This window comes from Durotheca rogersii (assembly GCF_024521655.1).
Source record: "Durotheca rogersii strain YMJ 92031201 chromosome Unknown GGS23scaffold_5, whole genome shotgun sequence".
Classification (NCBI taxonomy): Eukaryota; Fungi; Ascomycota; class Sordariomycetes; order Xylariales; family Xylariaceae; genus Durotheca; species Durotheca rogersii.
In genome coordinates, this window is record NW_026251236.1 from 1,437,691 (window position 1) to 1,462,648 (window position 24,958).

General features: G+C 58.3%; 5 protein-coding genes across 5 annotated transcripts; 2 read left to right on the forward strand and 3 right to left on the reverse strand.

The window, feature by feature from the left end:
• Positions 1-338: 338 nt before the first annotated feature.
• Positions 339-1,786, forward strand: GGS23DRAFT_422205 (putative alcohol dehydrogenase). Its single transcript, XM_051513775.1, has 2 exons — positions 339-1,102; positions 1,157-1,786. Exons 1-2 carry the CDS (start codon positions 537-539, stop codon positions 1,692-1,694), a joined length of 1,104 nt encoding a protein of 367 aa, XP_051374045.1. The 5' UTR covers positions 339-536; the 3' UTR covers positions 1,695-1,786.
• A 400-nt stretch (positions 1,787-2,186) lies between these two features.
• On the forward strand, positions 2,187-4,591 carry GGS23DRAFT_558758 (uncharacterized protein). Its single transcript, XM_051515773.1, has one exon. The coding sequence runs from the start codon at positions 2,477-2,479 to the stop codon at positions 4,475-4,477; it is 2,001 nt and encodes a 666-aa protein (XP_051374046.1). The 5' UTR covers positions 2,187-2,476; the 3' UTR covers positions 4,478-4,591.
• A 70-nt stretch (positions 4,592-4,661) lies between these two features.
• On the reverse strand, positions 4,662-5,870 carry GGS23DRAFT_603929 (uncharacterized protein; the record flags this gene model as incomplete). The annotated part of the gene is made up of 3 exons (XM_051519534.1): positions 4,662-4,795; positions 4,873-5,641; positions 5,784-5,870. 3 exons carry the CDS (start codon positions 5,868-5,870, stop codon positions 4,662-4,664), a joined length of 990 nt encoding a protein of 329 aa, XP_051374047.1.
• A 2,260-nt stretch (positions 5,871-8,130) lies between these two features.
• On the reverse strand, positions 8,131-17,154 carry GGS23DRAFT_594876 (putative polyketide synthase; the record flags this gene model as incomplete). The annotated part of the gene is made up of 3 exons (XM_051518227.1): positions 8,131-9,644; positions 9,720-16,389; positions 16,609-17,154. 3 exons carry the CDS (start codon positions 17,152-17,154, stop codon positions 8,131-8,133), a joined length of 8,730 nt encoding a protein of 2,909 aa, XP_051374048.1.
• A 1,500-nt stretch (positions 17,155-18,654) lies between these two features.
• GGS23DRAFT_422270 (uncharacterized protein) lies at positions 18,655-20,476 on the reverse strand. The gene is made up of 2 exons (XM_051513776.1): positions 20,442-20,476; positions 18,655-20,316 (listed from the first exon to the last, which is right to left on the reverse strand). Exon 2 carries the CDS (start codon positions 20,128-20,130, stop codon positions 18,775-18,777), a length of 1,356 nt encoding a protein of 451 aa, XP_051374049.1. The 5' UTR covers positions 20,131-20,316; positions 20,442-20,476; the 3' UTR covers positions 18,655-18,774.
• Between the last annotated feature and the right edge of the window lie 4,482 nt (positions 20,477-24,958).

A 24,958-nucleotide genomic window follows, 5' to 3' on the forward strand; every position in this document is an offset into this window, starting at 1 on the left:
CCGAACCCCCCCTTTTCATCGGTGTCCGTATGATTCGGAGGGAACTTCCCGAATGGGCGTGGCCCTGTCCCCTACGCGATGGGGGGCAGCTGTTCGCTTACGCTTATTATGTACCCGCCCACCACCAGCTACGGTCTGAAACTTGGGAGGGATGGCAGGCCAATAAACATACCACTCCCTAGGCTCGGACTGGGTACGGAGGAATCCCTTGCTACATTCTATATCTGCCGACGGCGGAGTCGCTCTCCTGTATTCCGATTCCAGTGGTGCGGCTTGTCCTTTCGCAAGTGTGGCTGGGCATGTGGCTGAGCAGCCGCTCACAACATGTGATACGGGTTGGGAATTCGGATCGTGAATGCAGTGATCCGGAAAGGGGCTATACAGGGGCAGTAAGTAAGGGTCCGGTCCTCCGATCGATCGGCGCCATGCCCGGGAACAGGCTGCCAACGCTACTTATAGGAGGAGTGGCAGTTGGTTTCCTTGCCCCTATAGCATATACTAGTACGCTGGCCAATCGCTAGGACCGACCCCCCAAAATGGCTATCCAAGAAACGCAGACAGCCGTCATCCAGTCCGGCGACCGTTCCACTGCCTTGCTTCCGTTGAAGGCCTCTACGGTTCCAGTTCCTATTCTCCCGTCCGAACACCATGTCTTGGTACGAGTCCTCGCCGTGGCCCTCAATCCGACCGATCACAAGATGGTGCGGCACTTCCCCAACCCTGGGAACATGGTTGGGTGCGATTTCTGTGGCGTCGTCGAGCGTTCGGTTCCGGGGTCCGAGGCGGCTACCACTTTCCCGATAGGCACCCGAGTCTGCGGCGGGGCGTTCCCATACAGCCCTGCCTCGCCGATCAACGGTGCCTTCGCCGAGTGGATAGCAGCCGATGCACGATTGCTTCTCCGAGTGCCCGATACCATGGATGACCTCCAGGGTGCTGCGCTGGGCGGAGTAGGCTGGGGCACCGCAGGACTAGCGTTTTTCGATCCTGGCGCTCTGAACTTGCCGGGTCGGCCCTCCAACCCAGCACCGGGGACCGAGCCGGTTCTCGTCTATGGAGGCACCACGGCCTCGGGTACGATGGCCTGCCAGGTCCTTAAGTTGTAAGTCTCCCCGACGGATGGATGGGAAACACAGACGCTAATCCGACTCCGTAGGTGCGGTTACCGGCCTATTGCCGTAACATCGACCAAATCGGCGCCGATGGCAATCGAGTACGGCGCGATCGGCACGGCTGCGTACACGTCGGCCAAGTGCGCCGAGGAGATCAAGGCGCTCGCGGGGGGCAAGCCTATCCGGTACGCAATGGACTGCATCACGACGGCGGAGTCGGCGGCGACGTGCTTCGCGGCGATGGCGCGGACAGGCGGGCGCTACGCATGCCTCGAAGGGCTGCCGCAGGCGGCGCGCACGCGCCCGTCGATCCGGATCAAGGAGGTGATGGGGTTCGAGGGGCTAGGCTTCGACGTCAACCTCGGCGACTCGTCCTACTCGCGCGTGGCGAACCCGGAGCTATTCAAGGTCACGGCACAGTGGACGGCGGAGATGCAGAAGCTCGTTGACGCCGCAAAGCTCAAGACGCATCCGATCCGCGAGGTGCCTGGGCGGTGGGACGGCATCATCCAGGGGCTGGCGCTGCTCGAGAGCGGCGACGTTAGGGGTAAAAAATTGGTCGTCCGAATAGTAACTAGATGATCAAGTTTGGGGTTGGATCTAATTGATGTGTATTTATTGTAGGGAGTTAAGGCATAACTAATCCCGAATACCTGTCTCATTCTAAAAGGGCTTCATAAATGGCAGTCGGCTCGCTAGCCTAACCCGGTTATATGGTGGCCAAAACGCGAATTGTACGAAAGGATGGACGGAAGCAGAAAACATATTAGATCTGGCAGGGAAAGAACCAGAGGAACGGGTTCAGCTGAAAACTTGTAGCAAAACCATCCGTCGGCGTTGAGAAATGAGGTAGTTGGTGATCGATTGGGAGTGTTGATGGGAATTTTTTGCCCAAGGCGGCGATGACAAGGGAAGCCAAGGGAGAAATAGGGGTCAACATACTGCCAGGTGTCTGCCAGTGCTAGTCGGCCGACAGAAGCTGTCCCCAGCCATGATCAAGCCACAATTGCTTACAGAGCCATACAAGCATCTTCCCCGCGTTGCCCAGGCGAAATTTCCTGACTTGCCCCGCGCCAAAAACCTCACTGCACAAATCCATATCGCGATACTCTATATGTGCATACATTCTGTATCTACATATCCAGAGCAACTGTAGAATTCCGTCGCCCTGAATCTTCGTCTCAGCCTGGATGTTCCTAAATAAACGGACATGCCATGGAAGTTTTAAATGCGTCATACCGATGCTCGTGAGAAGAGTATCGCCACTATACCTACTATCTCCATCCAATAACGTCTTCCACCGACACACAAACAGTGTCCCTGCCGTGTGTCGTTGAGAGAGTGGAACCCGCTTGCGCCTCACGATGGCCTCTCAACAGGACGGTAACACCATCTACCTCACCGAGCAGGAAGCGGAGCGTATTCGGAACACGGTGAAAGAACGGGCGAGAAAGTGTTCCGAGCTTGAAGGCCAGGCACGGGAGCCTAGGGACCCGAAAGGCGCCATCAGTCAAGCGACCGGCGCCGCGCTGATGGCCGATATGGCTGCCGCGTCGATCACCGGTCCGGCGCCGCGCAGGAACCAGGGAGACTCGGTGCCAGCTCTCGCCATAGGACAGCCGTACCCACCATGCATCGTCCCGCTGGCCGACTTGGAGCCGATGACGCTTGCTGATTTGCGCATGGAGACGCATCACCGCCGCCGTCGGCTCACCGTCAAGAAAGCCAGCCCGGTAGTCCCTCACGTGGCGCGGTCGTGGACCATGGTGCAGGACATCGAGGGAGAGGAGGTAGAACGCCTCGAGCTGTACCTGCACAAGTCGAGGCACGGCCGAGACATACTGACGGAGGCGTCGGTCATGGTGATTAAGGAGCCGTATTTTACCCTCAGCGACGATGGCGAGCCTACCCTCCGCGTCGACCACCCTTCGGACATGATTGTCTATGGCGACGAGGAGGAGAGTAGCAGCTCGGCCCCCACAGACGGGCCGGACGGCGAGGCCGAGGACGTAGCAGCGGTTACGGACAAGGCGAGATCATACAAAGACAAGGGCAACGCCGCGCTCGCGGACAAAAATGCTACCCTAGCGCATGTCTATTATACGAGGGGCTTAGAACTCGCCCGTCAAGACAAGGTGTTCAGCAGTAGTCCTGACCTCGCCCGTGATCTGTCTCGCAACCGCGCCCATGTCAATCTCGTGCTCAGCCAACTGGACGAAGCAATAGCCGACGCGAAGGCCTCGCTCATCTGCGGCGACGACGAGCGGTCTCAGGAGCTCGACAGCAAGGCCTACTTCCGCGCGGGCTGCGCCGCGTACAACCTGGGTCGCTTCCAGGAGGCGAAGGGCCTCTTCGAGGAGAGGCTGAAGCTCGCTCCCGATAACAAGGAAACGGGCGCGCTCCTGCGGAAGATCGAGCTGCGCTTGCGCGAGGAGCAGACGGGGAAGTACGACTTCAACAAGATCCGGGCGGGGCTCTCGCGGGCGCGCCCGCGGGCTGACGTGGCCAGTTTCCTCCGCCACACCGAGGTCCGGGACAGCCCGGGGCGAGGCCGCGGGCTGTTCGCGACGCGCGACCTCGCCGCGGGGGACGTGGTGCTGTGCGAGAAGGCGTTCTGCGTGGCGTGGGGGCACGAAGACGAGGCGCTGACGGCGATGACGTACGACGTGCGGGACGGGCAGATGCGGGTGTCGCCGGTGGGGCTGGCGGAGGCGATCGTGCAGAAGCTGCTGGGCAACCCGTCGCAGACGGGCGGCGTGCTGGCGCTGCACGGGGACTACCGGGGCGCGGGGGACGTGTTCGCGACGCGCGACGGCCCCGTCGTCGACACCTTCCGCGTGCACGACATCGTGTCGCGCAACGCGTTCGGGCCGGGCAGCCAGTACGGCGAGCGGGGCGCGCGCGACGCGAGCACCGGGCTGTGGACGCGCGCCGCGTACATGAACCACTCGTGCGTGCCGAACGCGCGCAAGGAGTACGTCGGCGACCTGATGGTGGTGCGCGCGCTGCGCCCCGTCGCCGCCGGCGAGGAGCTCTTCCACAGCTACGACGAGTCCGCCGACTACGCCGCGCGCGCCGCCGCCCTGGCCAACACCTGGGGCTTCGCCTGCGACTGCGCGCTCTGCGCCGCCGAGCGCGCTGACGGCCCCGCCCTGCGCGACAAGCGCCGCGACCTCGCCGCCGAGGCCGAGGCCTTCGTCGCCGCCGAGCCCTGGGCCGGCGCCAGGCGCCTCACCATCGTCAAGGCGCAGCGCCTCGCCCGCGCCATCGAGAACACCTACGACGCCGAGAGGTACGCCGGCGTGCCCCGGCCCGCGGCACAGAGGATCCAAGACTGGCTAGCTAGGGCAACGCCGCGGCGATAGCGTCGGTGTTTCGTAGTTGGAGGCCATATGGCATAAATAGCATAATCCCATAGACACACCATATGCACACGTATCGCATATCCGCGATGTCGAACGTGTTTTTTTATTATTCGTATTTGTGTTCTTGAAAATCTGGTGGGTGATCCGATTACGCGTTTGTAACTGTCTATATACCTATGTTGACTTAAACAAATGCCTTGACCTGCTCCTCGCACCACTCCCAGAACTTGGGCCCCGTCCCGTTGCCTCCCTCCGAGACTGGCTTGGCCGCCAGCTCCAAGTCCTTTCGAGGAGGGTGTATCCGGCCAAAGGGGATGACTAAGTGGACGGGTTAGCATATTCGACGGAACTATGGCATTGTTTGAACATGGCAGAAGGGGTGGGGGTCCGCTTACTGAAGCTACCGGTATTTTCTAAGGTGACTTCGGGAGACAAGCCTGCGTAGAGCATGGTGTATGAGCCGTTGATGGGCGGGTGGGTGATGAGCTTGGTGACGAACTTGAAGGCGGTGCCATGCTCGCGGTAGAGGTCGGAGGCGAGGTTACCCGGGTTAGCGACAACGCTGACGATACCAGCGTCGCGGACGCGGCGGGCGTACTCAACGCCCTGGTAGTAGTTGCCGACCTTGCTGTAGCCGTAGCGGATCATGGCCGGCTTCGGGACGCGGTAGTCGAGGTTGCCGAGGTCGAAGCCCACGTTCTTCTCTGCGGCTACGTCGATCGTCGACGACAGCCAGACGACGCGGACGGACCCCGCCGGCTCGGCCGCCGCCGTCGCGGTTAGCACCGGAGTCAACAGCTTCGTGAACAGAAAGGTGCCCAGGCAGTTGACGCCGATGTGGATCTCGTGGCCCTGCGGCGTCCGAGCGTCCTCCTGCCCCGACGCGACGTTCATGACGCCCGCGTTGTCGAACAGCACGTGCAGCTTCTTCTCGCGAGCGAGGAAGGCGTCCACCGAGGCCTTGATCCCGCTGAGGTCAGCGAGGTCCAGGTGCAGGAAGGTCAAGGACCCAGTCGACGAGGGCGAGGCGGCCTTGAGCTCTGCGATGGCGGCCTCGGCCCGCTGCTCCGACCGGGCGGCGACGTAAACCTTTGCATTACGCGAGTAGAGTATGCCGGCCAAGCCCTTCCCGATGCCCGTGTTGGACCCGGTGACTATGTAGACCTAATAGTGCCGTTAGCTCGCCGTTCAAAAGGAAAACCCCCAAGATGCCACGGTCGGGGGATACAGTGCTGCCAGTAATACTGGGCGGAACTGTCGACAATCCCGCCCCGGCCCGGTTCCCGTTGCCATCTTCGACACTCACCTTTCCACTAAGATCAGGCACATCCTGCTCCGTGAAGGCGGCCTTAGGCGGGTAGAATTGGGTCAAGACGCTGGTGATGGAGCCCATGGTTGCTGTGTCTGATGTGGCGAATGGGGGAGGATTTCCGAGGGTGGGAGACTGTGACGGCTGGAGGGATGCAGGCGATAGGACCCGGGTGAGGGTATCTTCTTTACTATAACAATGTGCATCCGGCGCCGCGAGGTCGGACGTTCGAGAAGGCATCGATAGCTAGGCACACCGGTACAAGCCAGGATGCGCAGGAGGGTCCGTTCCGTCATGTTCGGACAGGATTAGCGCATCCATAGACCGCTGGCCCTCTCTGCAGCGTGCCATCGTGGAAACGGATCGTTGGCTCGCGGCGCATGTGTCCCCTTCCTGTTCTCGTGTTGGCGTATGCGCTGTGATCCTCAAGCCTATCATTCCGGAACGGCCCCCCGGCGTGGCGACCGATAAACGTTCTCGAAGCTACCCACGGGCGTCCCCTGCTAGGTGAAGGTATTCGGATATGGAAGCGCGCCAGTCATGGGGGTTGGGCCGAATCCCTAGGGACCTCCGACCGAACGGGTATGGTGAGAGAGTTCGGAGGCAGGGAAGAGAGGGGGGGCACAGGAGGGTGGCGCTTCAAGTGCTTACGTATGGCAGAGGCTGAAGGAGCATTCCAGGTCGTCGCGCCGCCGTGATGCTTCGATCCCTCCCTCCGTCTGCCCACCCCATGCACGGGCAGGGAGTTGTTCATGTAGGTGGGTGTTGCACGTACGGGTAGGGAAGATGTGAGGTCGAGAGATCACGGCGCAGATACCTACAGGATGTAATACCGTTGGGCCACTTACCTCAGGCTAGGTTAGTTACCTATAAGGGTATCCAACGGCAGTGCATATGTACCTACGTACGGTGCCTGCAGGTACCTAACGGGTGGTGAGCGACAGGGAGCCAGGGATAGTAATACCTGACTCTCCTGCAGAGCCTAAGGTGCCTAATGCCCTAGGACCCTCAGGTACCTACCTCCTTGTCCTATCCACCGTACTTCTCGGTGGGGGGTTTCTGCACCGCGGACCCATGTACCCAGGTGCCTGTTTCGGATTCCCACTACCGCGAGACTTCCAGGGGGCGACCCTCGCATTTAGGTGCCTAACGCGACCCGCCTAAGGAACCCCGTCAGCAGGGTGTCTACGTACATAGTACCCACGTAGGTAGGCACCTAAGTGGAGGGAGATGGGGATCGCAATCCTCTCACCGGACCTGCGCAGGCGGTGGCTACAGGCTGCGGCCTGGCCTGGCCTACATCCCCTACACAGGCACGACGTGGTGTAGGGCTGTAAATATCTCCCAAACTGGCGTCGGGGCATGATTGATTCCCGCCTGGCTGGCCTTCTCCATAGGCACTACTACACCCCCAAATACACTCCCCCCTCGCAGACTGGGACACCCCCCCTGTAATATAGGTATGGTATAGGCAGGTATAGAAATGTATGGGCACGGCATCGGTATGATCATGCTGTGCTCTTACTATAGGCACGAGCATGGTAATCCTTGAGCACATTCTCCGATGCGAGGTAGCAGAAGAAGGTATGGGAGCGTAAAGTAGCTGGGCACTGTGTCCAATCCTGAACGCTGGCAGGCAGATCTCTCAGCATCTAACTGTCTGCCTGCGTATGCGATATCTTACATACCTAGTGTTCTTTGCTCGCAGCCGGCTGTCGCCCACCCGCTCTAATTGTGATATCGAACTGAGATATCAGACAGTTGGACCTTTTGGTTCAGCGGTTAGAGACGACATATAGGTAGATAGTTGTGGCATAGTGCGAATATACGCAAGAGCATGGAGTTGGATATCCTCTGGGCAGGGCACTAGACCTCCGCACCGTACCAGACAGCTGACCTGCCATCTATTACATCAATCAATCTATCCTTCGACGAGATATCGCAGCGATGGTGTGTTTCCAAAAGGGCGCCCAAGCAAATCCAGCGAGTAACCCTCTTCCTCTAAGGCGGAGATGCAGCAGCATCTATTACAAAGAAGCGTAGCATTGGTAGCAGAGTGTACGTACATACCCAACTACGTGGAGGGAGAGCAAGAACGCACCAGAACTGTAGCAGGGCACGCACAACTTCAAAATTTGGGGGCAAATCGTAGCTATTTTTTCAAAAACCTAACCACTTGTTGATTTTCGTGATGGAGGAAAAAGTCGTCATACGTAAAATACATAACCCTTGCCCAACGCCGACAGATACAAAAGACCAGTAAGATACAGCTACTGTACAGAGAGATGTACACGATCACCCGACATCATTAAGGGGCAACCCAGAGCATGCGTGTCTAACCGTCTCACGCCTTGGCCAGCGGAGCCTTGACCAGCCGCGGGTAATCCGGGGCCTGCGGCGAGTCCATCATCTCGATCAGCGCGCCGACCGCGGGGTGCAGGCCGGCGGCGACCGCCTTCTCGAGCCAGCGCGCGAACGGCAGCACCTCGAAGGGGCGGCCGTCGCCCGTCTGCTCGCCGAACTGGCGCAGGTCCTTCATCGGCACCACGATGTCGCCCACCTGGTGCACGTACGTGACCTCGCGCCGCGCGCGCTCGCTGCCGTCCAGCACGTGGTGCAGGATGCTCTCGCACGCCGTCGACACCCGCACCAGGTCCAGCGCGCCGCGGTTGTGCTCGATGCGTGGCGCCGCCCGGATCGCCCGCGACCAGTGCAGCAGCGCGTTCACCCAATCCAGCATCGCCCGGTCGCCCTCCGCGTCCGCGCCCTCCCGCAGGATCGTCGACGGCCGGTGGATGCACACCGGCAGCCCGTACCGCGCGTGCACCTGCTCCAGCAGCCGCTCGTTCGTCCACTTCGAGCACATGTACCCGAACGTCCCGTCCGCCGCCGGCTGCGACGCCCCCGGCGCCCGCGTCACGTTGACCTCCGGGAAGCTCGCCTGGTTGTACAGCACCGCGAGCCCCGCCGACGACACGTAGTGCACCGGGATGCGCCGCGGCAGGCACAGCCGCACCAGCGTCTGCGTCGACCCCACGTTGGCCGCCCGCAGGTCCGCGAAGTACTTGAGGTGCGACGTGTCGGCGCCGTTGTGGATCACCAGGTCGGCCGCCGCGAAGATCTCCGCCGCCGCACCGGCCTCGAGCCCGAGCAGCGGCTGCAGCAGGTCGCCTTCGTGGTACTGCACGCGCGGGTTCGTCGGCTGCGCCAGCTCGCCCTTGGCCAGCCGCGCCGCCAGCTTGCGGATCGCCACGCAGTGGATCTTGCGCGCGCCCGTCCGCTCGAGCAGGTACTCGACCAGGTGGTGGCCCAGGAGCCCGGTCGCGCCCGTGAGCACGATGACGTTGGGCGGGAAGGTCGGCGGCGCGTCCCGGATCTGCGCGATCGAATCCAGGTCCGCCGGGGGGCGCGCCTCGGCCTCCCAGTCGATCCGGCCGTTCTCGTTCGTAGCGCGGAGGATGCCGCCCTCGCCAGCCTTGCGGTGGTCTGAGCCGGCCGGCTCGCCCGCCGGCGTCGGCACTATCTCAGTCATCGGCGTGGTGATACCGCTCATGTCGCGCACGCTGCGGTCGTCGCTGGTCGCGTCGGCGCTCTCCGACGTGCTGTCCTCGCCGCCCGCGAGCAGCGGCAGCAGGTCGGCGGGGATGCTGTCCACCGCGAGCTGGACCATGTTGGCCATGGTGTCGTTGCCCATGATCTTGAGGACAGGGATGTTGACTTGCAGGTTCTTGAGGAACCACGACCGGATGTCGACGGAGACGAGGGAGTCTAGGCCAATCTCGCTGCTACGCGACGCCATCAGCTCGTCGTCTGAGGTCTGCATCTGCAGAACGTTGCGGAGCTGCGTCGCGAAGGCGTCTGTATTCAAACATAATCAGCTACTGATGATGGCGGGGTGTGAAGAGGGAGGATAAGGAAAGATGTTTGACTTACGTTTGACGACCTCGTGGACGTCATTTCGCGACTGGCAAGCAGCTAGGTGATCCTGGATAGACTTGGTGTTCTTATCTGCGTTTTTCAGTACGGCGTTCGCCTTCTGTTGGACGATGAAGGAGGAGAACATGGGGTTCAAGAACCAGTAAGGGGCGCTGGTGGTGTCGAAGGGTACGTCGGAGAGACCGGTGGTGATTTCCGGTCCGTAGGGAGACTCAAGTCTGCTGGCGTCGATAGCTTCGCAGAGCGCCTGGTTCCAGTCTTCTTCTGACATGCGCATCATGTGAAGCTTCTGGACGATCAGGTCGAGCGCCCGGCGGGACTCGCGCTCCATATACCCAGCACCCATGATGGCGCCGGCATTAACGGTGGCAGCGCGAAGACCGCGCTTCCTTCGCTGGGCTGCGAGACTGCACATGTACATGTTAGCAGCGGCATAGTTGGCCTGACCTAAGTTGCCGATAACGCAATTAATAGAAGAGACGAGGACGAAGAAATCCAAATCGATGTCGCGGAAGATGCGCTCCACGAAAATACTTCCATCAACCTTGGGTCCGGTCACGTCGGTAAGTTCGCCAAACGACATGTTGCGGATAGCAACGTCGCGCAGCACCATCGCGCCGTTCATCACACCGACAATAGGGGGAAGAGTCTCGTGGATCTTCCGGTGGGCCGCTTTCAGGGCCTCCTCGTTCCTGGCGTCGCAGGGAACAATTGCGATAGTGGCTCCCTTGCGTTTGTGGGCAGCGATCCATTCGGGGTCGACCTTCGGGTTTCTTGTCGTCAGGACCACGTTTCTGGCTCCGGCGCTTACCATCCAGTCGCAGAGCGAGATGCCTAGCGCGCCAGACATTCCCACAATCCAGTAGGTGCCCTCAGCGCCCCTGAACAACTGTCCGAGGGAGTCCAATCGGCTGGCGTGGACTGGGACCGAGGTAGCCTTCTGCCAGTCAATGATAGCTAGGGGGTCGCTAGGCCGCGTACCAGTAGCCAGCGCATCAAGACCGACGGTGTCGGATGTAGGAGTCGCAACACCTGCACTTTTAACGAATGCAACTGCCCGGCTGAGGAGCTCACCAAGCTTGACGGCTGCGACATCGCTGCGATCGTTGGGGGAACCGGACCGTGCGTAGAGCGTCTTAGCCGTGAGCTTGAAGCAATAGTCGGGGAGGCTGGAGAGAAGGGTAGCCTCGTTGTCAGAAGGGGCGTTAGAGAGCCCGATGAAGGCAGATGGCTCAGCCAGCAGGATCTCGCTAACGTCCGGCTGGCTCAGGTAAGCTGGGAGTTTGATCCACGACTCGGGGGTGTTCTCGTCACTAGCATCTGGCGTGAAGACTACGCGGACGTCCTTAGTGGAGGCTTGAGCCTCAATAGCCTGCGCAATCGCGGCGGGGAGGTTGTGAGCTACCAGTGTTTGACCACTGCAGAGAGCGTCAACGGCAGCGAGAGAGATAAGATGGGCGGCTGCTGCGGTAAGGACGGCGTCGCCGGAGGCATTTTCCAGCTCGTATGGGACGACGGCCTTTGGCGATACCCTAGCAATCGATGCCAGAGAAGAGACGAGAGCCAGGTAAGTCTTCTTACTTCCGATTTCCTCGCCAATTACGAGGAACTTATGGCCCAAAGGAGTCTTCAGGGCAGAGAAGACGGCATGCTTCACGCGGAGCTCAAGCAGCTCACCCTTGTTCGACGTGACTAAGGACTCATAGTCAGACTGATGCTGGATCACGCAGTCGCTCTCATCAATCCGGACGGTGACATTGGTGTTCTCCTTAATCTCGGTCTGGTGGACGATGGGGTGACGCGCCGAGTTGTATCGGTCGTTGAGTTCGGAAACGGGGCGCAGTCTAGCCACCAGCTCGCGCTCCTCAGCGTCGATGACGACCTCAGGCTCGACAGTCCAGAGGAGGTCCTCTTTCTTGGACGCGGACGCATAGAATTGCAGGAGAATCTTGGCAACAGTTTCGGCCTTGGTGTTCTGGGGGTCGGCGATATCTAGCTGCTGGAGACGGAGCTCGGGGACCTCGTGCACGGCGACACGTCCCCATCCAACAGTCATGTTGGAGTAAGGCTCGTCATCCCGGCGGCCGCTTGTGACCCAAAGGAGCGTCTTACCAAACTCGAACATCTTCTTAAAGGCTTCAAAGGTATCGGGTTTGATGTCCTTGAACACCGGATGGTCAAGCTCGATCAAGCTCACGACGACAGAGTTCTCGCCGACGATTTCGTAGTCCACATCCAAGAGAGTCTTGTATGAATGGATGTTGGTAGCGAACCCTCGGGAGAGGATCGACGTGAGTCCGCTGACAAGGTGTGAACTGCGGTCTGTCTGACCACCGACGATGACCAGTTTCTCAATAGGAGCCGGACGCCAGTCCGCGACAAGGGGCTCGCGGAAGAATTCAACTTGCTCGTCGACAGCCTGGGCGGCGAAATGGAACACGTTGAGGACGTCCTCGAAGGAGTCGGGAGGATGCGTGTCGACGCCAGCAAAGCCGGTCCTGCGGAGAAGTGCGTCCCATTCCTGGGGCGACACGTGGGGCGAGATCTCACGGCCCGTGCTGGTTCCGAGCCACCATCCGGGAAGAGTGCCGAAGATGAAACCGCTGCTGGCAACACCATTCATACCCTCCTGACCTTCACCGACGACAAGGAAGCCGCCAGGCTTCAGCATGCGGCGGATGTGGCGCAGCGCGCGCTCGAGATCGCTAGTAGCGTGGATGACGAAGAAAGCGACGACCATATCGTAGGAACCCTCGACGAAGCCCTGCTCCTCGGGGCTGTTCTCGGCGTTGAAGGTCTTGAAGATCATACGGTCCTTGTGCTGAGAGAAGGTGGCGGCGGCGTTCTCGAAGAAGGCAGCTGAGATATCGGTGTAAGTGTACGAGCGGAAGCTCTGGCCGATCTCGCGGAAGATGGCCTTGGTCGCACCACCGGTGCCGGCGCCCACCTCGAGGATGTTCATGTGCGGGTACCGGTCGGTGATCTGCTTCACTGTGCGGCTAACCCACTGGCCCGACTCGTGCAGCCCAAAACCGTTGGCGTAGTAGCGGTCCAAGATGTCAGTGGCACGGAACTGCTCCAGGATTGTAGTCTCGCCGGCGAGAACACGCGGCATCTCGCGACCGACGAGGTGCATGATCTCGACATCGGGGAGGTGCATCCACGGCTTGCTTGCCTCCAAGATATCCTCCAAGGTATCGTTCATCCATTCCTTCTGCGCCCACTTGTGCTTGCCAGACTCAACCATGTCGTTGATGTAGCGGGCGTAGTTGAGGTACCACTTGATGGTGAACTCGTCTCTCAGGGGGTGATCGGCAGGCGTCTCCCTATGGAACTTCCTGAGGTACCAGGTAGCTATCCGTTCTAGCAGACAGACGATGCCGACGTGACTCTCGGTCAGGGGGATATCCTTCCCAGCTTCCAACCCATTAGGCCGTGCATTGACCCAATGGATCTTCGAAAAGACTCTCCTATCTTCCTCGGCAGCGGAACCACCAAGAGGCATGAAATTAGCACCCTGGATCTGGATAGCCGCGTTGTTACCCTTGTTGGAATAGAGATCAACGTGGCCGGTGATACCCCTCTGCCCAGGCTTCCTTGGTGCAATGGCCGAGTCAAGCGCCAGGAATTCTGCCTCGGTCCTGTCAGACGTGCCTAGCAGGGCCGGGTTGATGCGGATGTGTGAGATGCTCGTTGGAAGATGTAGGGTTCGCAGTTGCTCATCGTAAGGGTAGCTGTATGCGAGAATGATGGACTGGAGAATGGAGTCAAGTTCAGCGGGATGTATGTACATAGCATCCTCACCCTGTTCAAGGGGTCGCATCTTGGCCACGCACGTAGCACGGTAGTGCTTCCGCTGAAGAGACGAGAGGGACTTGAAACGGCCACTGAAGTTGTAACCGAGGTCGGCCAGGGCCTGGTAAAACCGCTCGGGCTCAACGTCGATAACGTGGGTAAGAGCAGCCTTTCGTACGGGGAGTAACGTTGTGGAGGCCTCTCCCAATGTGATCTCGACATCGCCGCTGGCAGCTAACGTGAGGGAGTCTCGAGCAGAGGTGTCCAGGGCGGCGGAGTATGTGAACTTGGCGCGGATACGATCCGCCTTCTCGGTAATTTCGGCCATTTGGATGGAAACTTCGATGCCAGAATCGTCGGCATCGAAGAAGACGGCGTTGTGAATAGTGAAGTTTCGAAGTTCAATCAGACGAATTGTCTTGCTCACGTTCTCGGCCAAGAACCGCGAGGCCTCCATTGCGGATGCTATATAGCCGGCTGCCGGGAAGACAACCTGGCCTTGAACCTGATGGCCGTCAAGCCACTCCATCTCGTTGACACGCAGCAGATTCTTCCAGATCAGGTGGTGAGGAGCGCTCTCTGGCGACTCATCACCCAGCAGGGAGTGCACCGGCCTTTGTCTGAGACGCAGCTTGCGCGAGCTGCGGGACTCGTGCCAGTATTTGGTGTCGTGGTTCCAGCTGTAAGTAGGCAGTCCCTTAACCAGAGTGAATTGACGCTCCCCAGCCAAGGCAGACTCGTACCGGTCGAGGCGGAACTGGCTCTTATCTAGGTACGACCAGAGGAAACCGAGCGCCGCCGACATCGCGGATACGGCACTGGTGCCACGCTCAAGAGTACCCTGGTAGGGGATATCCTTCTCAGATACTTGCTGAATGGTCTGAGCGGCCGGTCCCTTGAGAGCGGGATGGGCTCCCACTTCGAGAGCCAGGTCGTAGGGGCCGGCAGCCAAGGCCGTGGTGAGTGCCTCGCAGAACAGCACAGGACGCGTCATGTTATCAGCCCAGTAGTTGCCGGCCAGGTCCATGCTCGAGTCGACGGAGCGGTCGTGTACGCTCGAGAACCATGTCGTCTTGCCATGGGGCACTTGGACCTTGACACCGGCGCTGCGAAGAGACGCCACGTACGGCTCGTAGCAGGGAAGCATGTGCCTAGAATGGTAGGCTTTGTCAACCCGAAGGCGGCGGTTGAACTTTTGCTCCTCGTTGAGAATCACCTGGAGCTCGTCGATTGCATCTGCATCTCCGGAGACAGTGATGCTCGAGGGAGAATTGCTAGCCGCAACAGCAATGCGGCCGGCAAAGACTTCATCCGCGCAGAGCTCTTCCATATCTTCCCTAGAGCTTCCAACAGCCACCATAGCACCCTTTATGTCCTTTCCGTTCGGGCTGGAGGAATTTTGAACATGCAGACCACGGTAGTAGGCAACGTATATAGCATCGCGGGCGTTGAGGTACCCGGCGGCGTACGCGGCGGCGATCTCACCTGAGGAGTGGCCGACGACGGCATCAAATTGGACGCCAGTCAGCTGAAGTAGGTCCACCAAGAGTATTTGAATCGCCGTGCACAGCGGCTGAGAAAGGAGAGCCTCGTGGACACGGGACGCGTCAGCAGCCGCGAGAAGCTCGGTCTTCAAAGACCAGGCCGGGCCATCGGGAAGTTGGCCGAGGTAAGAATCCAGGTCGTCGATGATCTTCCGGGCGAAGTCCGACTTCTCTACCAACTCAGCAGCCATGCGCGCATACTGGACGCCCTGCCCGGTGAAGACACCCAGAAGCTTAGGGGCGGTTCGCGTCTTGAGGGCGCTTACGCCGAAGCCGCCGTCGGTCTGGGAGAGCTTGGCGGTGATCTGCTGCTGCAGCTCTGCAATGGAAGAGGCGTTGAATGCGATGCGGCGAGCCAACGTAGACCTGCGCCCGCGCAGAGTCCACGCGAGATCGCGCGCGTCGATATCCGGACGGCCGCCCTCGAGGAAGGCGGCGTAGGCCGAGAGATTACCCCGGAGCGCAGCCTCGGAGAGGGCAGAAAACACGAACGGGGAGAACACGACGGCGTCGCCCGCCGGCTTCCCGCCGGCCTTGTTGTCGTAGCTCTCGAGGATGGCGTGGGCGTTAGCGCCGCCAAAGCCGAACGAGTTTACGCTCGCTCGCCTGGGAGCTCCTTCGACAGCGGGCCACGCCCTAGACGCGGTGGGGATTTCGAGGTTCTTGTAGAAAGGTGCCACACGGTCACTAAGCTTCTCGAATAGGAGATTCGGGGGGACGACGCCGTGCTGGAGAGCGAGCGACGCCTTAAGGATGGCGGCAACACCGGCGGTGCCTTCAGTGTGCCCAAGTACGGTCTTGATGGATCCCACGTACAGCGGGTTACCGTTGCTAAGCTCCAGCCCACCGTTGAGAGACCCGTAGAATGCATTATACACAGCCTCAGCCTCGGTAGGGTCTCCAGCGGGTGTACCGGTGCCGTGCGCCTCGAAGTATTGCGGGCGATCCTGCGGCTTGGAGAGGTCCAAGCCAGCCTTCGCGTAAGTGCTGCGAATGAGGGCAGCTTGGGCAGTCGGACTGGGCATGGTGATGCCGCCCGTGGCACCGTCTTGATTGAGAGCAATGTCTCGGATGATACATTCGATGTGGTCGCCGTCCTCTAGCGCCGCGCTGAGCGTTTTCAACACAACCGTAGCAACACCTTCACCACGGGCGTAGCCATTGGCACCCTGATCCCACATACGACTACGACCATCGGGCGACAGCATTTTCAGCTTGCTCTCAATGATGAAGTTCATGGGGTCGAGGATCAGGTTCGAGCCGCAGGCCAGAGCCATCCGGGAATCCCCGGATCGAAGGGCTTGGACGGCCATGTGGACAGCCACCATCTACAAAGATCCGGGAGTCAGTACTTGGTTGTTTCGAGAAGCATATTTGATGTTCATGCAACTCATGCACGTAATTTCTCGATAGCATGGACTATTTAGAGAGTATAGTAATATCTTTTTTTTTAACTGCCAAGTTGTCGACCAGGACAACAGAGTGGGGCATGGGAGAAACAAAACTCTCTATGGAGACAATAGACAAGTTGAGAGAGAGTAACTTACAGAGGATGAGCAGGCTGTATCAATAGTAATTGACGCGCCATGCCAGTCAAAGAAGTAGGATATGCGGTTGGATAGAATACTTTGACCGGTTCCCGTGGCGTAATAGGTAGGTATTTCTTGCAGGTCACGGAGCAGCATGCAGGCGTAGTCGTTAAACATCACGCCTACGTAGACGCCCGTATCGCTGCCCTTGAGATCTTCCATCGCCATGCCGGCCGATTCAAGACCCTCGTAGGCAACCTCCATCAGCAACCGCTGTTGGGGGTCCATGGCTTTCGCCTCTACGGGCTTGACCCCAAAGAACTCGGCATCGAACGCGCTGAGGTTGTCGTCGATGAGGTAAGCGTTCTTCACGTTCGCGTGGCCGTGATACGACCCGTCGGTGTGGTAGTGTCCCCTCGTGCTGAACCGGCTGTCTGGGATCTCCTGCAGGTGGTCTTGCGGCTCACGCAAGACATCCCATAATTTCGATGGCGAGCTGGCGTCTCCGGCGAAGCGGCACGCGCTGCCCACCACGGCGATGGGCTCGTTCTGACTAGGAGACATGGTGAAAGGGAATATGATACAAGATGCACCCGTATAGTAGTGGCAGTGGCTGGGTATGATACAAGTCCTGTTGTTGAAGAGCCCGGGTGAATGTGACCTGCGTGGTGTTGAAGAAGGACCTGAGAGCTGTGAAGCGAATCTCTTGAAGAGGAATCTACTCAGACGCTCATTGTCATTAATACATGTCTACGATCTGATTCTACTATCGCAACGACCTTGATCCGCTCGCAGTCGGCCACATTCGCACAGTCAACTAGCCTCTATCTTCGCTGTCAGAACCGTACACGGCAATCTGGGAGACATCATGAAGGAATGATTCCACCGAAATTCGGACACCCGTCCCTTACCTCAGCCTCCGTCTCCGAACAAGGAATCGCCGACTCGCCCTCCGAACCAACCCCTGTCCTCCGGTCCTGGTGTACAGCCAATCGGAGTGTGTCGCCACCCCCTGCACCGCCCGTGTCAGCTTCAGTCCAAGTTGCTGACTTGCAGGCGGTCGAGTGATTCGGTTTCGAATCCTCTCTCCTTGTACAATAAATGACGACCGCTCCGGCGGCAGTTAGTTACTTCCAAGACTTTGCTGCCGCGTGAGGCTATTTTGACGGATACTGATATAGTGCTGTTTCCAAGCCCCCCCCCCCCGGCCCCGAATAACTCTTAGTCGATATGGCCTCACCTAATCTGCCTGCCGACAAGCCCCTAGTCGACGCCACCCCTGGCGATTTCACGTTTGCGACGGCCTCCCTGCTCCCGCTTACTAAAAAGTGCTACGCAACGTAGGCACCAGAAATAAAGATACAGAGTCGCTAGCCCGTTTACAGGCGGCCTTCGTCCCCTGCCTCCATCCCCACCCCCACCCAGATAGGATCTCGAGATTAGGTTGTTCGAGAAATACCTATGTATTGGCCGACGCAGCACGACGCAAGGAAGAGTTCGGCCCCGGCGGAATGGATTTATCCCCCTTTCGGGTTTCCTGGTACAGACCCATATGTACGGGCAATCCGCATATGACTTGGCAGGGCACTTGTCCTTCCAAGAAATTTCCACTCGGCACGCACCGTAGCGGAGGGCTAGCTAGTGGGATCGTCCAAGTCCTAGCAACAGAGCTAACGTGCCTAATATTCGCGTTCGACCTCGCGAGTCGCATTTTGCTAAACCGTCGTGACAGAGGAGGGCGCAATGCTCGAGACACGTTCAGAAGGCAAATTTGCAGCCGAGAAGGCGGTATAGGGTAGTTGGCTGACCCCTTAAGGCTGCTGTATTGTAGAATTACGGGGGCTGAGAGCCTAGAAGCTTTGGAATGCTGGAAACCCCTTTTCCTACTCTCGCTTACACGCGAATCGGAGGCAATTAGAGAGACGAAAAAAAAAAAGCCCCTCCTTAATAAGGACGAGACGGGTTACAGTCAAATGGCGTCTCAATTCAACAGGAGTAACGGTTCGGTCTTTAACATTTCTTTGTATTCCCATATCTCCCAGAAGCGGCGAAATCTATCAAAACGTGGCACCGCGTCTCGCTCTATGCAGGTATCGTAATCTAGGAATATTACCACACTCCTTGGTAGGATTAAGTGTTGCCTCCGGGTATCGGCTGGCCTAGCTATACAGTGATCCCAACCAATTACATACTCAGGAAGGACTGTATCTTCCGTATCGCGTCCTTCAGCGAGGGCAACGACCTTGTCTCCAGGCGGTTTGTAGGAAACGCCAAGGCGGTCGTCCCCAACCCCACCGCCTGAAGCAGCCCTGTAGCACGCTCGTCCTCGAACAGGCCCGAGTACGGCCCGCTCTTATCCGTCACGCGAAACTCAGCCGGTAGCCCGAGCACGCTCTCGACGGTATCGAACTGATGCAATATGGCGTGCAGCAGTATCCGCGTCTGCAGGTTGCCCTGCCTCTGCGAGAGTCCCGCCAGCGGCAGCCCCCGCAGGGTCCTCTGCGAGTCCCCCGAGGCTTCGTCCAGCCCCTCCAGCAGCCGGTCGCTTAGCGTCTGCAGGAGGATGTCGTATATGGCGACGATCTGGAGGTACGCAGAGAGGATGTTGAGCAGCACTACCGTGCCGATGCGGGACTCGGCGCCCACCATGCTGCTGCTGCTGCTTCCCATTGTTGCGCCGCTTTCCGAGGCGTCGGAGGCGAGGGTGGGTTTTCGCGATACGTAGGATTGGACGATGAAGAGAAACTCGGATAGGTCGCCGAGGGCGTGCGTGAGCAGATTCTGGCTCGTCGAGTCGGTCGCAGACGGTATGTCCATCGTCATCATGTTATCCGCGGACGAGGTCATCTCCATGCACTGTTCGAGACGTCTAGATAGGTCAAGCATGAGGCTCGATAGCCGCGTGTCGTTCTCGAGGTAGCTGTTGCCGTCGCCGGCAGACTTGTCGTTGTCAAAGGCGTCCTCCGTTCGCGGCGTTATTCCTTGCGAAGGATCGGTCTTATCAACGTGGGCGTGCGTAAAAGTGGACGGATCCATAGAAAAGAAAACATCGTCAAGATCGTGATGTGACGGGTCTGGGGTCAAGAAGGCCAAGTTGTCGGCGGATATGGTAGAGGTGTGCTTGAAGAGATCCTGGTAGGGGCCCGAGACGAACGGGGGATCGTTCGAATGCGACCGGGCGTGCGACGTCGGACTGTGAGTATGTCTCGACGCGGTAGCCGTCGTCGCGGATACTATCGCGTGTGAAGTAGAGGGCGGTATAGCGACAGACCCGGGCATCGCTACTTGGCGTCTCGGCTCCGCCGGTCGAGAAGTCCTCAGGGGCTGCTGAGAGAGAGCCTCGGGATTGTTCGCCTTCGAAGACCGACCCGGCGGCCTAGGATAGCTCGTAACGCACTCCGCGCCCAGCCGAAGGCACCGCGCGCACGCGGTCGCGCCTGGTTCTCGCGGTGGGCACCGCAGCTTCTGGCTACGACAGCGGTCGCATGCCGAGCGCTTAGACGTCGCGAAAGAAGATATCTCGGACATGATGTTAGACATATGTCGGGCGCCACCGGCTGTTGAAGCCGCGCGGTCTCGTCGTGCGGCGTCGCGTAATGTTGTGTGCCGTTGTTTAAGGGGCCCAACCCGGCCGTGGTGCGTAGTCGAAGTCCGTTCGGCGATGCGGATCTCTCAGTCCCGTCCGACACTCGCACACGGAAACGCCAAGCAAGGGATAGTCAAGGTCTACCGACAAAGTTGACTGAGAAATTAGTCACCATAATACCGTCTATTATTCGTGGCGGCGCGATGCATTTATATCTATACGCATGAAGGGCACACGAGAGCTGGCATGCTAGGAGGCTACGGACTGAGACAGGATTCTAGACCCAGTAGCTCTCACTAAAAAAAGAAAGGTCATGGCCGCCATGCTGGACGGGTCTGCTGTTCCATAGGATCAGAGTAGATTGTTGTGTGTACGATGCCGTGCGGCTTGGGTATTGGCGGTGATCTGAGTACCCGGCGTGCTAGAACCACTTCTGTCGATAAGGGGGATTTACAACCCAGCACAGCGGCATGTGAGATGGTTTTCCGCATGGGGCCGTGGAGAGGATCGTTTTCGCGGCACATATGTACGTGGAAGGGCCCGCAAGCTGACCTCTCTCTCTGCCTTTCTCTCTCCTCCAATGTTATCATACCCCATGTAATAAGAGGAGCAGAGCCGTTGGACCACCGTTAGGCCGAATGGAGCGGCTCCGGGAGAGGAAACTTGTCATAATCGCGATTATCTGCGCTTGTCGGGCTCCCACGGCGCTACGGGTAAACTCCCTGGGCTGACAAGCTTTACGAATACTCGATCTGACCGCCCCTCAAGCTGGTTCGAGATCGTCTCTCTACGAGGTTTCGGCACGCTTCGACGCGAGAGACCCCGCAAGGAGAACAGTGAGGGATTGGTCAGGTCAAGCGACGCTGAACGAGTCGACGCCTTGCGAACAATTCCCCTAGGGCAACCCAATCAAGCCGTGTCGTAGGTAGCTATGTAGGCAGGGAGCCGGGTCCTAGACCCTCCCTCCCCACTGAACCCTCTTTGCGAGGCCATTCAAGCTCGTATAAGCCTTCAGACTGGACTAGGCTGGGCTATTCCATTGGATTGTGCCGTAGCTGATGAGATCCTCCCGCGCCGGGATCCTTTGAGCCTGCTCTATAGCCCATGATGTGTTCTAGGGGTGTATTACGTATACAAGGAGAGGGGGAGTGAGAGATGAGCGCGAGCCCAGGTCTCAACTCCGCAGACCCATACCTGTGAGGAGGACTAGTTGTCAAGCGGGAAGCATCCAGCCAATCCTCCACAATCTTGCCATCGCGCCAGGGGGCCAGGGCTGCTGCGATAAGTAAACAGGGGCTCGTTGGCTGCTACCATGGCTCTCGGCGCAGGACTCCCGTCCCATCAAGTGCGTCGAAGTCCTTACCAACCCTCAGGTAAGAAGTAATCTACCACCACCACCCACGTGGGATAGTGCATGCCGGGATGTGGTGTGGCAACCTATCCGAAGGGGCAGGTTTGCAAAACCTCGCGGCACCAGAGGCCATGACGAAGGAACAAGAGCAGACCGGGCTAACCCAGCAGCTAACGCACCCGGTCGGATTCTGCCTGTAGCTAATCGAGCCAGACCTCGACACCACCACCGCTCTGAGCCCAAGGTCGCATCAACTATTACCGCGCTACTAGGCACGATGCTACGCAAAAACATGAGCCCAATTGCTTCGATAGCCGGGTAGACAGGCTCAAAATCGGACCAGCCGACTCCCGGCCGGATCCAGTTAGCGCTGCCAGGTTTCCTCCGACCTGCTCACGCGCGATTCGGAAGCGCCTCAGATCGTCAACCATGGCGACGATGCCAGGTTGTGATTCCCTCGACGCGATGGGTTCGGTTGGTGTCTGTAGATGTTATGTAGGTGCCTAAAGTCACGACAAGCCTCGAGCTGGTTACGCCGCAATCCCTCTAATTCATTGGCGCGCTGTTCCGATGAAACTCGTGCCGATCTCCTCTTCGGATGCCTCGATACCACCCATCCGCATGGCTCAGGATTACAGCCAGCAGTGCCTCACTACAGCCATGTGGTGTGGACATCCTGCAGTGCTAGGTCTTACATAATAATACCCAGACATCGCCGCAATAGCGATAATTCACGATTGGTTGCGCTGGTTGCTATGGCTGGGGTAATACGTCGACGCCCCCTCGCGCGCGTACGCCCCCCTGGCCTCCGATCATCGTTCCGCACCCACGCTCAGAGAAAGTCGGTAGGCGTCGCCCGTGTTCACACCGTTCGAGAGGAGACAGATTCCCAAGGCGCGAGCATGCTCTCTTCAAACACAGGGTTGGGTGGTGTTCGAGTCGGAGATTTCTCCCAGGCAGCCCAGACAGAGCTCAGGCAGCCCAGACAGAGCCCAGGCAGCCCAGGCAGAGCGAGATAGAGATCTTGCAGGGTCGATAAGAAGCAGAAATGGGCATAGCTGGTTAGAAGTCGAAGCCGAGAAAACACACGGATAAGTGGAATCCCAGGATGAGAGGAGGAGGAGTCTGGGCACCGTAATCCCGCGGGAAATTATTTAAACCCGCCTTTTCAAAAGGATCCAGCAGTAGTATGATGTTAAGCATCGCCAGGGGTCCCGTGGGCAGCGGGGCACGTTACAGCGTCACACCGTCGCGCTTTTGCTCGCCGTCTTCTCACTAGAAGAAGCCTGCATAACATACCTATATTTTCTATATTTATGCATATCCGCTCCACGGTACGCAGGCGGAAATGCATATCTAGTCTATCCCTCGCCTGTAAAACTCGTGCGTTCCTATCCTATACGGTCCACACATACCTAGCCATCCATACTTACTAGGTGTATAGAGGGTTACGTAGAATATAGAGAGGGGCTCACAGACCGGAGGAGAGGGGGGGGATGCTATAGGTACTTAATATCGAGAGAATTCATGACATGGAGGTACTACCTAGTATGTGGAATAAGACATGATGTAGTGGAAAGAAATGCCGTTCCTGGATCCCGAACAAAGTTCCTCTTGGCCATCTGTAACTTTCCCTCTTCACGGAGCGCAGAAGACTACCAACCAGCCAACGCCCTACTACCGTGTCTACGTTACCATTACCAATACTATTACTACAGCACAACACACACACACACGCATCACCGCGAACAAGATAGAGAATATTATTACCTGTACGTGTTGCGCCTGGTTCCATCTTGCTAATTAAATCAAATCCTGTCCCCCGTTTTTATTGTGACAGTGTCGCACATCCCTCCAATAGGGGGTGGTCTTATCACCCCAGGGACAGAGGTATTATTACACACACATCAGGATGCCCACAACCAACCCCAACCCCCAGCTCGAGGTGGTATTGGTGCGTGGTGTGTTGGTATATGTGTACTGACGCACGACTCCCCCGGGCGTCTCTTGCATTCATTCTACATCTAACCGCTGCTGAAGGCGCATAGCGATGCGCATTTATTTGTAGGAATGTGTGAGGAGGCGACCCCCACTGAACGCGGGAACAGCAGGCCTGTTTAGCGGGAGGCTTCAGGCACATCAGGTGCATGCCCGCCCACCCGATAGGTGGCGCATCTACCGTGGGAATAGGTGCCGTAAGTAGATAGGTAGGTAATACGCATACTGAGAGGCAGATGTTGTATATAATCTGACGAACGCGTAGCCGCTCTCTGCTTCGTGGGGCTCCCGTGCCTGCGACGACACAATCTTGGCAGCGTCGCCCCGTGCCTCTTTTCCGACCTTCACCTCTCCCTATCTATGTACATGGTCGTGGTCCTATGCCGGCGCTATTCCGACTAGGGCACGAGTAGGGCTAGAAGGGCTAGAGCAAGGAAATGGAGTGGCTGGCGCATCTCTTGTAAGGCGAAGCTGCTTATTATCCCCGGTTGATTCCTCATGCTTGGCTGCTTGGCTTCTTGGCCCCCGCGCCGAACTGGTTCCCCGCTTAGAGACTAGTAGGCGGCTAGGTGGTCCGAAGGGGGCCAAAAGAACCAAGGCCGAAGCACGAGTTTGGGGGGGGGGGGGGGGGAGCTCGCCCGTGGGTACCAAGTTCTAAGCAACGGTTAAGTCATTATCAGTTCACGAACCAGATGGTGAAGGTCTTCCTTTCGAGCTCCAGACGGAGAGGGCGCTAGGCAGAAGGGAAGACTTGTGCATATGAGAGAGAGGGAGAGATATTAATTCCTAACACCTACCCAATCCTGGGCGATTTTCGATGTGACCTGGGAAGCGCCAGTGAGGCACAGATATGCCGACATGCCACGCAAGAGTATAGCGAATCAGAGGACGCTTAGTCTTAAGCGAATGCGAGGCCAAGATTTATTTCGTCGATTTCATCTGTCGACAGCTAGATTCCATCCCTACAAGGCTATTTTATCCGCAGGTGCGCTGTATCGAGAGATAGTTTTCCGGCTTGGGGTGAGTTATCCCACGATGTAGGGCCCTCTACGGCCTAGCACTAACGCAACTTCATTCCTTGGGTCCTTGGAAAATTGGCACGTATATATCTCTCCCTTGCTCTCATGCGTCTGCCGTCCACTGGATGCGCGGCAAGAGTTTTAAGCAATGTCTTAATATTCGAAAGATGCCTGCCTGTAATCCGCCATGGGATCACGGTACTCCTGCAGGGTCCTTTCCAGATGCCTGCCTGACATTCACACCTCTGGATGGTACTAGGGTGTTTCGGCTTTGTTACCTGGCAATCAGGAACAGGTACCTATGCAGCATCCTGCCACTGGGAAGGACGCGTCCCGATCCTGTCAAAGAAAGCGTGCGAGCAATGTGGCTATTGGATGGCTCACTAGAAAAGGAAGGGAGAAAGAATCTAGAAG